Here is a 16,966-nt window from a genome sequence, read left to right as displayed (position 1 = left end):
GAAAGAATTGCTGCTTTCTTCCATGTTGGAACAAGAGACTGTAATACTTTGTTATTACTGATAATTGTGGGTCAGGATGAAATATTAAAATTAGTAGACCTTTCTTCAAGCTTAACCCAATCTCATATTTTTGGATTTAAAAATAATGAAAAATTTTGCTTCCTTGTGCTCTGACCTTAAACTGTTCCTCCAATTTCTCTCGAAGAGGGCTTAGCTTCTCTAAACTCTTGCTCAGATACACGTGACCATGGAATTTAATAAAGGCTTTGATGAAGTCAGAAACACCCCATCTAGTTTTCACCTCATCCCGGCTGTAACATAAGGGGGAAAAGAAAACAAAACAACAAACCTTTTTTTAGTCTTAAGTAGCAAAAATGACTATCTCTTAAAGGTTTTCAACACAAATTAGATCTTTATAAGTAAATGAAACAGTAGAGTTCTTTGTGGAACTGAGTATATTTCTCAAGAAAAACAGTATAAAATATGGCTGAATTTACCTATATATATCCCAATACATGAATTTTAGACATTTCTCTAATTTTTCCCTCCTTATCTACTGAACACATACAAATTTTTACAAATCGATCATACCAACTTCATGCTAAAACAAAAACGATAAGCAGACCAGATGGAGTTGTCTTATTTGTAAGCCTTAAAGTGCCATATAAATGTGAGATGTAAAAATGTAGCAAATATAAAAATGTACAGCTAGGCCAACAATAGAGGAAACAAAATGTGTCCCAAGAGAAGTTGGGCAAACCTTTCCAGTGCTTTAGAAAGTGCTTTTTGAAGATTAGTGGAGGCAGCTGGGAAAGGAAACTTCACAGCAATGCTTCTGCAGTAGTAGAAAATTGTGGTCAGATGATCTCCTTTGGAAGAAGCTAAAATAGCCAACTGATTGTAAGGCTGACCTAGGGGAAGAAACATATCCTTAATTTATGGAACTATAAAGTATTTATCAGTATGATACAAAAAAAGCAATCTTATAATTCAAACCCCAAATCTAGAAATTCCAAACTTATTATTCAACATGCAAATCAAGATTTTCTTGTACAAGTGGCCTTGAAGAATACACATATGGAAAAGGTGTAGCCCAGAAAAAGGAAGTTGGATTTGGAACAAACAGGACAGTTTGGCTCTCAAATTACTGTCCATGTGTGCCCTTGAACAAGTTCCTTCATTTCTGGGGCCCTCAATGTTCTCACCTATAAAGAGGTGATTATGAATGCATTAGAAAATAAATGTTTGTAGATATAGCTTATGTGGGAATTTGTTTTGAGTATACAGATTTATAATGGGTTCTGTATTTCTCATATTTTCAGCTTGCATATTCCTGAATGATTAAAATAAAATTTTGCTAACTGGAGGAAAAAAAGAAGTTGAACTACAAATAAATGAATGGATAGATAGTAGTTGAACTAGCCTTAAAATTAGGTTCCCAAAAAGCAGATTATACCTTCCTGCTTGATATTTAACTGAAGCAGTGAGAATTATAAGGTCCCCAAAGGCTCAAAAGACCCTTTTGGAGGACCTAATGTAGTTAAGATATAGCTTAATAAGAACTGATAAAAAATTAGTAGTACTTAATTCCTGTTAAAACTTTCTTAATTCAAAAACCCTTAATTAAAAGGAATGTCAGGATAGACAAAAGCAATTTTACAGGCTTATAGTAGAAAGTACTAATATTTCTGGGGGGGGGGGGGAGAAAAAAAAAAGAATCAAAGCTAAAAGAAAATAATCCTTTCAGAGAGACCAAGGAAGTTAAAAGTTTTTAGAAACAGTTTGAGAACTGACTGCCGAACATCTATACTTTTTAACTTGTTTGATCAAAAACAAAATGCACTATTTGTCAATATGGTTAGTATGCACAGTGATACAAATTTATAAAGAAAAGTCATACAAGACCATAGGTTTAGAGCTGAAAGAAACTTTAGATGTTAATTAGTCCAACTCACACATTTTACAAATGAGGAAGACTGAGTCAAGAGAAAGGTGGGAATTTATGCAAAGCCACAAAAGAAAATGGAAAAGAGAGGATTTGAAACTAGGTACATATCCAATGCTTGTTTTCACTGTGCCACACACCCACATGTTAAGAATAGGAACCAGATCTGTCTTCAGTAATAGAGGGAACTCCCTCTATCAATACAAGCTAACACCTTTTCTGCAAATTACAGTGTCAGAAGGTTATCCAGAGTACTCGGAGTTTCAATGATTTGTCCAAGTCTTCCTGGCTTCAAGGATGGTTCTCTATCCTTTAATACACAATGTCTCTTATAAATCATTGCTATAAAATTGAAAATGAGCCTTTAAAAATATTCAGGAGTAATTTCTTCATATGGAACAGGCATCCAACTGCTTTTTTAGTCTTAACAAGATGCAGACTCACCATTGGAGGGGACAAGCTGAGCTGCATGCCTATAGTAGGACTCTGCCTGGCTGGTCTGGTTTCTATAGCGGGCTAAAAGCAGGGGAAAAAAATGTATATATTGAACAAACAAAACACTACAACTTCCTTTCCTTTCTGAATTTCCCCAAATTGCCTGCCTAGTAGTTTAAAATTCTACGGACTATTTGTATAATACAATTTACTTACGACTTATTACAGAGAGAGCATATAAATAGTTTAAAATAAATTAACTGTAGGATTATGTGTGAAGTGTCCATTTTCTTCTATTATTTGGGACATTCAGCATGTAACCAATTTTAAAGCTTACCTAGCCCCCATTTTCAGGTCCTCCAGTGTCATGCATCACCAGCTCCCATTATGGACTATGCTGGTGACCTGGAGCCGGCCCACAAGAAGGGGTGATTTTATATGGCACTTAAAAACAAAACAAAACAAAAAACACTATACAATATGATCTGGCAAATAGTTTATTTCTTTAAAATCTCAATGTGATTTTTAAAATGCCTCCAAATCCCTTTTGGAAGATAAAGGATGTGTGTGCAAAAAATACAATTAAAAGCAAGAACAACTCACAAACACACCACTTCTTTAGCCTCTCCTACAGATAGCAGAATCTCATGCTAATTTTAACATGACTCTTCATGGAGCCAATGCTATGGACATCAAAAGACCTTTAAAAAAAAATGCTAACTTAAATTCAATCTTTCCCTCACTTGCTATTTTAGGACAGCTAATACATAATCCTATAGTTAATTTATTTTATAACCATTTTAAGTCACCTTTAAAGGAGCAGACAAGTTGCAGAAACAAGAGGAGTAAAGAACTCAGCTAAAATAAATGCATTAAGAAACAAATTCTTTTCTAGATGATATTTTAAAGGAAATAAAACTTTTAAAAATTACTAATTCCTACTGAATCAATAAAGAGGAATAATAACCTAAGTTAGTTTCTAAAAGAAATAACTAATAGAATGAGGAAAACCCTTCACAAGTATAAAAGTGTAGCTTACTTAGAATATCTTACAAATACTTTGAAAAGCTTAACATAAACTTTTTTCTATTTACTATATACTTAAGAGCAACTCTGTCCCTTTGCTTAGTCTGCATAAGATTTATATTGATATGGAAGTTGCATTTTTCAAGGACTTCTAGTTTAAGCCTATTTCAAAGTACTCAGATTCTACATTCCTTAAGCACATTTCACATCACCCTCATAATCTCAATTCAGAATGCCTGGCTAAGTTGCCAGTTGGTTGAAGTAGACAGGTTTCTTTCTATGACTATATTCCAAGGGGAAAAAAAGTAGCATCTCAATGATCTTTTCACTTCAAAGGCTCACCAATGTCTCCAAGGTGGACGAGGCAGTGCTGGCAGATATATGAGCAGGAGCTAGACTGTGGCTTCACTATGGCGCTGGTATGCGTCTGTTTATTGCTGATAATTCCCAACTGGGAAGACTTCACCCGGCAAGGTAAATCTACATTAAATACTGTGCACAGCTCCTGTAACAACTAAAAGAGAGATAAAAATGACAGATTTAAAAGATGGAACATTTTTTCCATAAAGGTTTCTACAAGTAATTATATAGTCTAAATACAACATATAGTACAACACTGATTAAAAATCAGAAGGAAAACAGAAGAACCTATATTTACTCATCATAAACGAATTCTTCATTAATTAATTTTTCAGAAATCCAGGAAAATATCCAAAAACATGAGTTAATGAAAAAATGGATTTCTGCAATTGTTAAAATTCTAAAACATCTATTGTCATATTTTTAGTGAGTTTTGAGATCTTCCATAAAACTAAAACTTAACCTCAGTAGACCACTAAGACATTTAAATAAAAATGATATAACAAAAAATAAACCTAAGGCTTTTTGAAAAAAGCAAGAATCCTGGGCAAACATTTAGGTATGTATCTAGCTCATTGGAAACCACTTTTATTTATTACAAGTTATAAGCTATCAGAGTGAATGGCATCTAATGATCTGTATTCAGGAGTTCATCTGTACTTATGGACAACACTTGCATTTAATACCCACCAAGTACCCAAAGATAAGGAATAAAAACAAAACAAAACTGAAATGAGTTAGTTATGTGTTACATTTAATAAAAACAGAAATCCAGAGCCACTAAGAAACTGCTAGAAAAGTTTTCATTTCAGGAAGATTATTACAGTACCCAACTTTCTAAGTCATTAAGCTAAGGACCCTCAGCTTTGTACATGAGCTACCACAAAGAGAGGAACAAGTCATGGGACTTGTCCAAAGCCATCTAATAAGCAGTGGGAAGAACTAGGAATCACATTCAATCTCATTTCCCACCTGGCTCAAATCCTTTGAGACTTTTCTGACTCCATAACCTAAGAATTTGCAAAGAAATGCAAAATTTCATCACCCTACTCTGCCCAATTGACTCAGTCTTGGTATTCATACTTCAACACTATTTACCGTCCCTCTAAAATGAGGGCAAAGGCATGAACAAAGAGACAAAGAGTTCATTTCTCCTGGCTGCACTATGATAAAACATCTCTCATTTCTCAACTTTCTTCCCATCCTTTCAGCTTTCCTTTTGTGTATTTTCCCCAATTAGATTGTAAGCTCCTCAAGTGCAGGGACTGTCTCAGCCACAATTTGTATTTTCAGCACTTAGTGCATTTCCTGGCATTTAGGCACATACTAAAGTTTTCTGACTTCAAATTCAGCACATTTTCACTGTATCATATTATCTCCTCAAGATATAAGGTTTCAAAAATCATCTCTTTGGAAGCTATCAATTATTTGTGCCATTATATTTATATGTATTTCTCTTAACTAATAGTCCCAAAAAAAATTTATGTTGAGGTAATTTGGGATTTTATCCATAAAATGAAGCCTTAACCATAGACAATGCTGATTTTTATCAATGCACATCACTTTCATAACATTTCTAGATTAAGCTATACTTATTAAATGAACAAACTACACCATTAATAGAGAATGACTACAGTTGTTTTCTGTGATAACATTTGGAATTGCAACTAACTTTGATAATGAAAAGAGGCATCCTCTTAAAAAAACCCACAATTTAATTACATTCAATTCAATAAACATTAAGTGTCTATCTCCTGGGTCCTGTTTATTCTGCCTTTTACTTATTAGTGTTTCTTGGCTAGTAGAATCAGGGAGATTCTAAGTGGCCAGTCAATACAGAAAATTAGATGAATGCAGAGATGAACGGCAAAGATGATCTAAATTATCTACCACAAACATAATACACACCATGCTAGGAAAATAGAAAATTAAGTCACAATGCCTTTCTTCACGAAGCTTAACTAGAGATGTTATAATTGAGCAATCTTTTATACCATAAATAAAAATACAATATAGTTCATAATGCTAATTGGAGGTTTCCTAAGTCATTATGCTGTGGGCAAAGACCTGTTTCTATTTGAGTCTGACACCCATTGTTCTAGAGTGATAATGTGATGTGGGAGAAAGGTCCATAATAGATTTACCAGAGCAGGAACAAAAACAAAGGAAAGTGTAGAGAGAGATACAGTATTCAGAAAATGCTGGAAATATTATTTGAATTGGTTTGGAATGGAGAAAAGAAGCATTTATGACTATATGAGTTTAAGATGAGAGTAAAATATCCAATTAAAAACTCACATGCAGATAAAAATGAGAATCTAGGGGCTCAGGATTAATGTAAGGACAGGAAAAAGACTTGTGTTATTTCTAAGTGATCTGCATACTGATGGTAATACAGCCTATTCTTTCTACATCACAACTTTCCCCATCATGGTATAAGAAATCAAAAGGAAATTTTGTGGGAATTCTATAGAAGACAGACATGTGGAGGCCAACAGATAAAAGCCTATGACCAAATACCTAATCCAAACTTTACAATAAAATATTATAAATACCCCATATAAAAGAAAAAGAAATTCAAACTTTTTTTCTGGAAGGGATGGCCAAAAATTTTTACATGGATTTTCCAGATGGGAGGTGAGTGTCTGGGGAAGAGCAGGGAGACACAAACCTGACCCCCACGATGGGGAAAAGCTCACTGTACAAGCTATGGAAAATGAAAGCAATGGTACCTTGGTAGTACGGAAAAGTTAAGAGGGTTCAGACAAGGAAAACTCAAGGAAGGAAGGAGTTGTTAGTTGTCAGACCAGGAAAACATGTGTCTCTGAAACCAAAGGAAGAAAGTATCTAGTAAGTGAAGTCAACAAGAGGATACAGAGTGACAAAAGCCACAGTCTGTGACCATTGGCAAGCCAAGAGTGACCTCTGAATGGGCAGCTTCAGGAGAATGACAGAGGCAGAAGTCTGACAAAAACTGAAGACAGAGTAAGCAGAAAAGTGCAATTAGGTACGGACAACAAAATAAAAAGAGAGTTAAATGGGCCAAAAGAAAATATCACACAGCTTTTTAGCACTGGAATGATCAAGGAAGTCTCTAGGAAATGTAACTACAACCAGCTTGCAGGTTATCTAAGCACCAAAGAAAGCATTATGTCATGTACTGAGATACAGGAAAGAACCACTGGAGGAGATGATAAAAGTGAAAGCAAATACTAGAGAAAAGAGGAAGAAACAGGAATTACCAGGGAGGGGTACAAATCACTTACCTTCTCTTTCTATAAGAAAGAAGGAACAGACAAGAATGGTGACATTTTAGAAATGGAATAGGACCGTCAAGAAATACAGTAGATGTTCTTAAGTTTCTTAATGAAATAGAACTTTAGATCACCTACTTCAAATTTGAGTAATAAGGGGCACTTTTAAAGGGGAGAGAAGGAAGAAGGAAAAGGATTGAAACAACCACAACAAAGAATGAGACAGAGATGGGTATGTTGAAAATATTATCTTCAACAGTTATGATCAACTTGACTTCATGAGTCATAATTATTTGCCACCTCTAGAGCAGGACCAGAAAAATCCAGCAATAAGATTCACACAAAGAACTGGAAATCCACATGTTGAGAATGAAGAAAAGTCAGGGAAACTAGAGATTCTAGGGTAGCAATTGGTGAAATATTAAAGGGGCAGGTTATAGGGGTCAATGACAAAAGTGAAGGCAAACTGATAGAAACTGAAGTGGAATAAAGTAGTGACTGCCAGGGGCCTAGAATTCACAATATGGGCAATAAATACATATAACATGAATGATGGAATGAATATATGTAACATGAATGATGGAATTTTAAACATTCTAATTCTTAGAGGTAATACATTTCTGTGAGATGATGATTTCCGTGGTATAACTATCTATAAAAAGCTCAAGTAGAATTATAAGGCAACTTTTACGATGAGAGAAATTGAAGACTTCTGATTTTGTATGTTTGTTTGTTTGTTTGTTTGTTTTTTGTTTTTTTAAAAGAAGAATATTCAAGTCTCTGAGAAAGTTGAGGAAGTTGGAAAAAATAGTAAGGGAAATGGTAGCAGCAATAATAATACAATGGTGAGTAAATGGAAGGAACTGAAGGTCAGAGGGTCTGAGTCTCTCAGTTCACCGTTAATAAATTAAGACCTGGAAAGACCAGAGATTTGCCTTTGAAATCATATGAATAATTAGTAGCAAAACTAGAATTGGACCCTAGATCTCCCTAATCCCATCTATTATGCTACCCACTACAACATAATGTCATCTATATAATACCCTCCCCCAAACTGCTAAGAACAAAGCCAAAAACAGAAAGGAGGAAGCCCTGAGTTGTGAAAAAGTTGTCATAGAGCTTTGCTATCATATCAGACTCTCTTTCAAGAAATTTCTCATTTTGAAGAGAATTACTTTATCTGATTTCTCAGCCTAGAACAGAATAAAAACCTCAAATTAGAAGATAGAAAAGAGAGTGAGTAAATTGGAAATCTCAAACTGGAGAGTAGGAAATAAGAGTTCAAAAAGCAAAAATATTCTACAGGCAGGTTACTGACAAATATAAGTGTAATAAGAATTAACAGTAATCAAAGAAACACAAAAACTGCAACATATATAAGAACTTTACTCTACCCACCTCCCAGAATTTTAGGCTTTAGAAATGTAGGTTTATTTTGATCTGATTTTTCTTGCACAGCACAATGAATATGGAAATATGTTTAGAAGAATTGCAAATGTTTAACCTATACTGGATTGCTTGCTGTCTGTGACAGGAGGTAGAGGAAAGGTAGGGAGAAAAAAAGATGTAATATAAATAAGGTTTTGCAACTTACTTTGCAAACTATTTTTGCAAATATTTTGAAAAATAAAAAGCAATTGAAATAAAAAAATGCAACCAAAAATATAGCTTAAAAGTTCCATATATTATATTTTAATATTCTTAGAAACTACTACCATCTAATAAAACAGCATATTAAATTACATTTCCCAATGGCTACCTGAAATCATCAAGATACACTAAAAGTAAATTTATTGCCCTCTGCTGAAAAAAGCATTGAATGGTCATAAGAAATAAGCAGGGAATGCTATAAATATTATGTGCCTAGCAAAGTAATTGACATTCTTGTGGAAATAATGAAGAATTAGAGACAGTATCCATAGAAAAGAATACAATTAGATAATTTGTAATTAGTTGAACAGCTTCTGACTCAAAGCAAAGTATTAAATGGTTCAATGCCAATTTGGCAGGCAGTCTCCAGTGGACTGCTACCTTAGGAGATCTGGGCTTAGACATAATACTGCTTAATATTTTTTATCAACAATGAATATGAAAATAGACATGCCACACTTATCAAGTCTGCAAATGACACAAAGCAAAGAGGGAGAGCTAATACATTAAAATGACAGTAAAAATAAGTCAAGATGTTCACAGAGCACCAGACTGGACTACCTAATATCAAATGCAACAGATATAACACAAAATCTTATATACAAGTTCAAAAAAAGTCTCTTTATAAGGTAAAGTAAGGATGAAAAATCCATATTTAGATGGGTTTGTTTGAGGGTTCTACTCAGCAACACAATATAGTATCCACAAGACTTAAAAAGCCATCTCAGGTTGCACTGAAAGAAATGTAACTTCCAAGAATATACAATGATCATTTCTCTGTACTCACACTGTATAGTCAGACCATTTCTGAATTAGTGTTCAGTTCTGGGCATCACCATCTGAAACATTTATATGCTGGTGATTTTACAGAGTAAAGTTATCAGAATGGGAAAGAACCCTGAGTCTATTCCATAAGGACCTGTTAAAACACCTGGGGCTGTTTAGCATGCAGTAAAGATAATTATTTTCAAATTTTTGATGAGTTGACATGTGAAATATGGATGGAAGAACTAGAATATTGGATGGAAAAAGCATAAAGAAAAATGTAGGCTTGCTGTATTAAAAACTTTTCTATAAACTAGAGCCCTTTACAAATGAAATGGGCTGCCTCTCCTACCTCAATGGAAGTCTTCAAAACCACCTGCCAAGTACTTTAAAGTAGGAAATAATATCAGATGTAGTTTGGACTAGAGAGTCACTGAGGCCCTTTCTACTTCTCAAATTCTGTGCTTCTGAGAATACACTGAACTATAAGAAGTTTTCATAAATGGACATAAAGAAATGGAAGTAGAACCAGGAAACACACACACACACACACACACACACACACACACACACACACACACACACACACACACACACACAAATGAATGGAAAGAAAAAAATAAAATAAAACTGAATACTATATAATACTAATGGATCAAGTTTGGTCAAGAATAATTTAAAGAAACAAACTATACTCTTTCCCTTTACTGCACAACTGGAAAACTATGGAAATATTCTTGATTTATGTGTTGGCTGATTTTGTTGAACTTTGTTACAATAGGAGAAAAAAGAAAATATTCATAAACATGATAGAAAAACACAAAAGAAATCAATAAAAATTAATTGGAAGGTGAAATTACATAAAATATATTTTTTCAATTCCACCAAAACCAATTTCAATTTTCGTTACTCAAGGTAAGCTGTAGCTACACAAAAAATTCACTTCAACAGAACATCTATGATGATACTAGATAAAGTCTTATTTAAAAATCAGTTTGGTAAATTATTTAGAAACAGCTGTTCCTGACATAGTTAAAGGTGTGTGTATAGATACACACACACACACACACACACACATATGTATACATATAAAAGAGAAAGTGCTCACCTTCACAAGAGTATTTTAATAATATTTATACACTGTACCAGTTAACATAAAAAGATATTAAATTTCAAATACAACATCTATACAAAAACTGATCATATATTAAGGCATAAAAATCTCACATCTAAATGCAGAAAAGCAGAAATATTGCATCCTTTTCAGATCATGATGCAATAAATTAATAAAAGGCTGTGAAAACAAATTAAAAATTAATTCTGAAAAGTAAATAATCAAATCCTAAAAAATGAGAACTACTCAGAAATAATCAATTTCATTAAAGGGACAACAATTAGACAATATACCAAAATTTATAGGATGAAGCCAATATGACAACAACAGAAAAAATTTGCATCTCTAAATGCTAGTTCAACAAAAGAAAGAAAGAATAGATTAATGAATTGGGCATGAAACTAAAAAAACTTTTAGGAAAGGGCAAATTTAAAACCCCCAATTAAACAACAAAATCACCCCCAAAATAAAATATACTAATAAAACTGAAAGAAAACCACTGAACTAATAAACCTAGAAGTTGCTTTGGGTGGGGGGGAGGAAGGGGGAAGAACCAATAATACACAAATAAAATAGATAAATCAATGGTTAAATTGATATTAAAAAACTAAAGAGGAAAATCAAAATAACAGTATTAAAAATGACAAGGGTGACTTTACCACCAATAAAAAGGAAATTAAAGCAATCATCAAAAGCTATTTTGCCTAATTATATGCTAACAAATCTAACAATCTATATAAAATGGTATTTACAAAAACATAAATTGCTCAAATTAACAGAAAAGGAGATAGAATTCTTAAATAACTTAGAAGAAGAAAATGAACAAGTTCTCAATGAGAAAACAATCCCCAGGACCAAAAGGATTCATAAATGAATTCTACCAAACATTTAAAGAACAATTAGGAAAATTAGGCAAAGAGTCCCACCAAATTCCTTTTACAACACAAACATGATGCTAATACTCAAACCTGGAAGAGCAAAAACAGAGAAAAGATGGGTATAAAACAATTTCCCCAATGAATATTAATGTAAAAACTTTAAATAAAATATAAGCAAGGAGATTACAGCAATATATCACAAAGATCATACACCATGACCAGGTGGGATTTATACCAGAAATGTAGGGCTGGTTTAATAATAGGAAAAACATTAGAATAATTGACCTCATCAAGACCACCCCTCCAAAACTAAAAATTAACACAGTTATCAAATGCAGAAAAAGCTCTTAAAATTTAACACTCATTTCTATTAAAAACATTAGAAAGCACAGGAATAAATGACACTTTCCTTAACATGATAAGTTATATCCATATAAGCCATTATCAAGTATGTAAGAGCTAGAAGTCTTCCTAGTAAGATCTAAGTTTACCCCTGAAGCAAGGATGCCCATCATCACCAATATTGTACTAGAAATGCTAGCTATGGCAATAAGACAAAAAAAAGAGACTGAAGAAATTAAAAGACAAAAGACAACGACAATGAGGAATAATTTTTTGCAGATGAGATGATGGTATACTTAAAGAATCAATCAAAAAGTCAGTTGAAATAGTTAACAACCTTAAGTATTTATTTTAGTCAGAGTAAGATGTAGCATGGAATAAGTCAAGAAGACTTGAGTTTAAGCTGTGTCTGATACACACTGCCTAGAGAACTCATCTCAAGTTACTTAGCCTTTCACTGTTCTGCACAAGTTTCCAAGACCAAGTTACAGAGAAGATGCTGACCTGCATTCTTAGAAGGAAAAGCTCTGTATGCCAATGAAAAATTATAGGTCCAGGTCCTATATCCCTACATTCACTGAAGATACAAACATTTAATAAAACATAAGGAATTTGATGAGGCAATATGACACAAATAAATGCAAAGTGTTATATGAGGCTTGAGGAAAAAAGATCATTCCAGAAATAAAGAGAGGTAAGAAATCAGCCATAATTTCATGAAGAAAGTCACAAAGACAAAGAAAGCTTTTGAGGTGGGGCAAGTGATCTAGGTTGTATAGATTGTGGAATAGGAGAAATGACATAGTATGAAATAAGTCTAGAGATTTTCAAAATCATTGAATAGTGGGCTAAAGTAGCAGGAATTTTATTCACTCGGTAGTGTTCTGAAGATTAATTTGGCAGCAACAATAAAGATATACTAGAAAGATGAACCTGGAGGAAAGTTAGGAAACAAGTAAGCTAGGGAGTGATAAGATTTTATGTCATAATGGTGGCAGTGGCAAAAGAAAGGAGATTATATGATACAAGTGATATTGGGGATGGAGAACTGAAGCAACTGGCAACTAATTACTAGTAGGGAGGGAAGAAAAAAGAACCAAAGGTATTAACTTAGGTTTCAAATCTGGATGAGGGATGACTGGTGCTAATAATGAAATGTTATGAATGAAAACAAAAGTACATTTCTTTTGATTGGGGAATGGTTAAAATAATTTGTGGTGCATGATATAATCTGTTCGATTAAGAAATGTTTAATAGGTTGGGTAAATTGTGGTATATGAAGGTTATGGAATATTATTGCTCGGTAAGAAATGACCAGCAGGAGGAATATAGAGAGGCCTGGAGAGACTTAAATCAACTGATGCTGAGTGAAATGAGCAGAACCAGAAGATCACTGTACACTTCAACAACAATACTGTATGAGGATGTATTCTGATGGAAGTGGAAATCTTCAACATAAAGAAGATCCAACTCACTTCCAGTTGATCAATGATGGACAGAGGTAGCTACACCCAGAGAAGAAACACTGGGAGGGGAATGTAAATTGTTAGCACTAATATCTGTCTGCCCAGGTTGCATGTACCTTCGGATTCTAATGTTTATTGTGCAACAAGAAAATGATATTCACACACATGTATTGTACCTAGACTATATTGTAACACATGTAAAATGTATGGTATTGCCTGTCGTCAGGGGGAGAGAATAGAGGGAGGGGGGGTAATTTGGAAAAATGAATACAAGGGATAATATTATAAAATATATATATATATATAATTAAAAAAAATTTAATATTAAAAAAAAAAAAAAAAAAAAAGAAATGTTTAATAGGAAGCATAGAAAGAAGCCTGGAAAGACTTCTGTGAACTGATACAAAGTCAACTAAGTAGAACCAGGAAGAATAATATGGACATTATTTATATAAACAATAGGAAATAAAATAATAAACATTGGCTGCTGTGTAATTATAATGATTAGGGCAAGCTTGGCCCCAAAAAAGAAATGAGGAAATGGGTAGGAGGAAGTAACTATGGGTGTGGAGCATGGCATAAGCTGTGAGACTTGGTTGATATGCTGGTTGGTTTTGCTAAACTGCTTTTTCTTCTCTTTCCTTTTACTGTTTGTAGCAAAAGACAAATGGCTTAGGGGAAGGGAGGGGCTAAAAGATTTACTTTAGAAATGAGGGTAATGGAAATAAAAACCCTAAAAAATATAGATTCTTTACATGTTTAGCTAAAAGTGGGTGTATAAAATTCATTTGAGAAAAATACTATATAGGACTGTATTCTTAAAAGTGAAGAGTAAATAACATATTTAATATGTGTGGGAATATGCCTGCCATCTAGGGGAGGGGTGGAGGGAAAGAGGGGAAAATTCGGAACAGAAGGGAGTACAAGGGATAATGTTGTAAAAAATTACCTATGCATATGTGCTGTCAAAAAAAAGTTATACTTATAAAATAAATAAAAAAGGTGATTTTTGGAAAAAAGAAAAAAAGAAAAAAAAAAACAAAAAAAGAAAAACTGAAGAGTAAAGCCCACAAAATTTAAAGACTAAAGAATCAGATCTACCTAGTTAACAACAATGCTAATAAAAACTATCCATTTATGGGGCAGCTAGGTGGCGTGATGGATAGAACACCAGCCTTGAATTCACGAGTTCAAATCTGATCTCAGACACTTAACACTTCCTAGCTGTGTGATCCTGGGCAAGTCACCTAACCCCAGCCTCAGGAAAAAAAAAAAAAAAACACTATCCATTTAGTCTTAAGTGGAAAGATTTAATAAAATGATGCCAAGCTATCTTCAAAGACTTGATACTAATTCCCTTTTCCCCAACAATTTCCAACTTAAAAACGATAGGAATCAAAGAAAGTTACCAGCCCTGAAGTTATAAGGACCTGAGTTCAAATCTGGTCTCAGACACTTTAACACTTCCTAGCTGTGCGACCTTGGGCAAGTCACTTGACCCCAATTGCCTCAGCAAAAAAAGGAAAGGGAAAGGGAAAGGGAAAGGGAAAGGGAAAGGGAAAGGGAAAGGGAAAGGGAAAGGAAGGAATCAAAGAAAATGTATCAGAGATAAACAGAAGCACAGGGATGACATCATCAAAGAGCTTTCAGAACATGAATTTTATACCCCTTATTTTGTTTGTGTGCTATGTGAATGCATGGAAAAAGATACTAAATTATAAGAGAAATTATACATGAGACAAGTTCTTACTCTAAAGGATTCTTCTGATAATTTTAAAATTCCATAGGCAAAAGTAAAAGAGGAATTTAAAGCACAAACACAATCTGGTGGTTTTTTCCCAGACACTAAGGCTTACTAGAAAATTACGGAGACTAAGGAAAGGTGAAGAATTAAAGAAAGATTATATATAATATGTATTAATAAAATGTAATTATAAACAAAAATATAAATAGAGTGAAGAAAAGAGAAAACTTTTCCAATTCAAGACAATGGAAGGAGAACTACAATGAACTCATTAGAAAAGTTAGTTTACTAACTTGGGAATTAGTCTCCCCAAATATGAGGCTGAACAGGTCACTAAGATATCTTCCAGTTCTAAAAAGCTATATAGTCTAACTTGCAAAAAATTAATTTCATTGAAGAAATTCTATGGGAATTCACATGTTACAAGTTTCACTCTCTTGTACCATCACATGGCTCTACTTTTAGAGAACCATATCCACAATTTCACAGTAACTATACTACTATGGGGAGGAAGGGAAGAAAGAAGGAAGATAATTACTTAAAGAAATGTTCTTAATCAATGCCCATTAATTCTTTTCCACTGAAAAGTTATCTTACTATCCTTTTAGACACACACCTTTTTCAAAGTATATGTCTATATAAATGTCCGCATGCATTCACACAAGTATACATATTAATAAAAGGTCTTGTATTTCTCATCATTTGTGCGACAAACTCCCGCATATCCTCACTGTGTCATCCCTGTTCTGCTTAAAGTAACTTTGTAATTTCTGCTAACTATGATGGAAAGGGGCACAGTAAATGTAAACCTTTAAAATATTTTATTTAGCAATTCCATGATCAAATTTAAAGGTTACAAAATAGAACTCACCTGAGTATAGAAGCCACTAGCTGCCTCTAAAAACAGAGAAAGATTTGCTTGAACTTCACTCCGATTAGGATTTGCTCGATTCTTTGCCTGGCCCTGTAGTGTTGTGATCTGATTCTTAAAGGCATGATTCCAGCTGAAAACAAAACGTAATTCTATTTGCTATAGCAGTGACTCACTGGGCAGACACTGGTCCCCCTGAGAACAAGAAAGAACTATTTGTTATAATTATAACATCCTTAACAGTGAAATTATATTAATATTGTTCATTTGCTAAATAACTATCTAGTCTTCTTTGATCTAGTACAGAAATTGCTGTGGAATATGAATAACACTAGTTAACTTTCAAAACAGATAGTAGTATCAATTACTCATTTTCTGTGGACAACACAACTAGTAATCCTTGAATAATTCTTTGACCGGGGATATTCTTATAAAAGCTTATTCCCAGAAATGAATGTAAACTGTTATTTTTACCTTCTGAATCCAATTCTTCCTGTGCAACAAAAAATTCGGTTCTACACACATATATTGTATCTAGACTATACTGTAATATATTTAACATATATAAGACTGCTTGCCATCTGGGGGAGGGGGTTGGGGGAGGAAGGGAAAAAATCTGAATAGAAGTAAGTGCAAGGGATAATGTTGTAAAAAATTACCTATGCATATGTACTGTCAAAAAATGTTATAATTATAAAATAAAATAAAAATTTAAAAAAAAAAAAAACTTATTCCCAGGACTATAAAGCCTCATTAGTGTTTTCCCTACAACATTCAAAAACTTAAATTTTTCATCACTGAAATTAATGATAGAGCTACTCAAATGAAAGTGAGTACTGCATCAATTCAGTTACACTAAGAGTCAGATTATATCTCCAATGTGATTTTCATTGTAATTTGGAAAACCTATTAAAAAAATAAAAATATCAAAGAAAAACTGGAAAAAGAGTAATGCATATGAAAGACTCAACAGAGTTAAGTGGGTTAAGAGCCTAGGAGCAAGCCAAGATCTCTAAAACAAGCCATGCCTTCAAGCAGAAGACTCACCAGGCACTCATTGATCATGTATGAAAGGACAACACAGGATCAATAACATCTTGCAGTTTTACTTAGAGA

At 33.5% G+C, this 16,966-nt stretch overlaps 1 protein-coding gene across 4 annotated transcripts in view; it reads right to left on the bottom strand.

The window, feature by feature from the left end:
- The window catches only part of SMG7 (SMG7 nonsense mediated mRNA decay factor), a 91,904-nt gene that overhangs the window by 22,530 nt on the left and 52,408 nt on the right, over window positions 1-16,966 (bottom strand). For all 4 annotated transcript variants that reach the window (XM_074308556.1, XM_074308559.1, XM_074308557.1 and 1 more), the window contains exons 4-8: window positions 15,851-15,983; window positions 3,749-3,920; window positions 2,390-2,461; window positions 761-911; window positions 176-311 (exon numbers count right to left, since the gene is read on the bottom strand). In XM_074308556.1, coding sequence (XP_074164657.1) covers window positions 176-311; window positions 761-911; window positions 2,390-2,461; window positions 3,749-3,920; window positions 15,851-15,983 — 664 coding nt within the window. The remainder of the gene's footprint in view (window positions 1-175; window positions 312-760; window positions 912-2,389; window positions 2,462-3,748; window positions 3,921-15,850; window positions 15,984-16,966) is intronic.

Source organism: Sminthopsis crassicaudata, chromosome 4 (genome assembly GCF_048593235.1).
Source record: "Sminthopsis crassicaudata isolate SCR6 chromosome 4, ASM4859323v1, whole genome shotgun sequence".
In the NCBI taxonomy this organism is placed as follows: Eukaryota; Metazoa; Chordata; class Mammalia; order Dasyuromorphia; family Dasyuridae; genus Sminthopsis; species Sminthopsis crassicaudata.
This window is presented reverse-complemented; position numbering and strand designations above follow the sequence as displayed.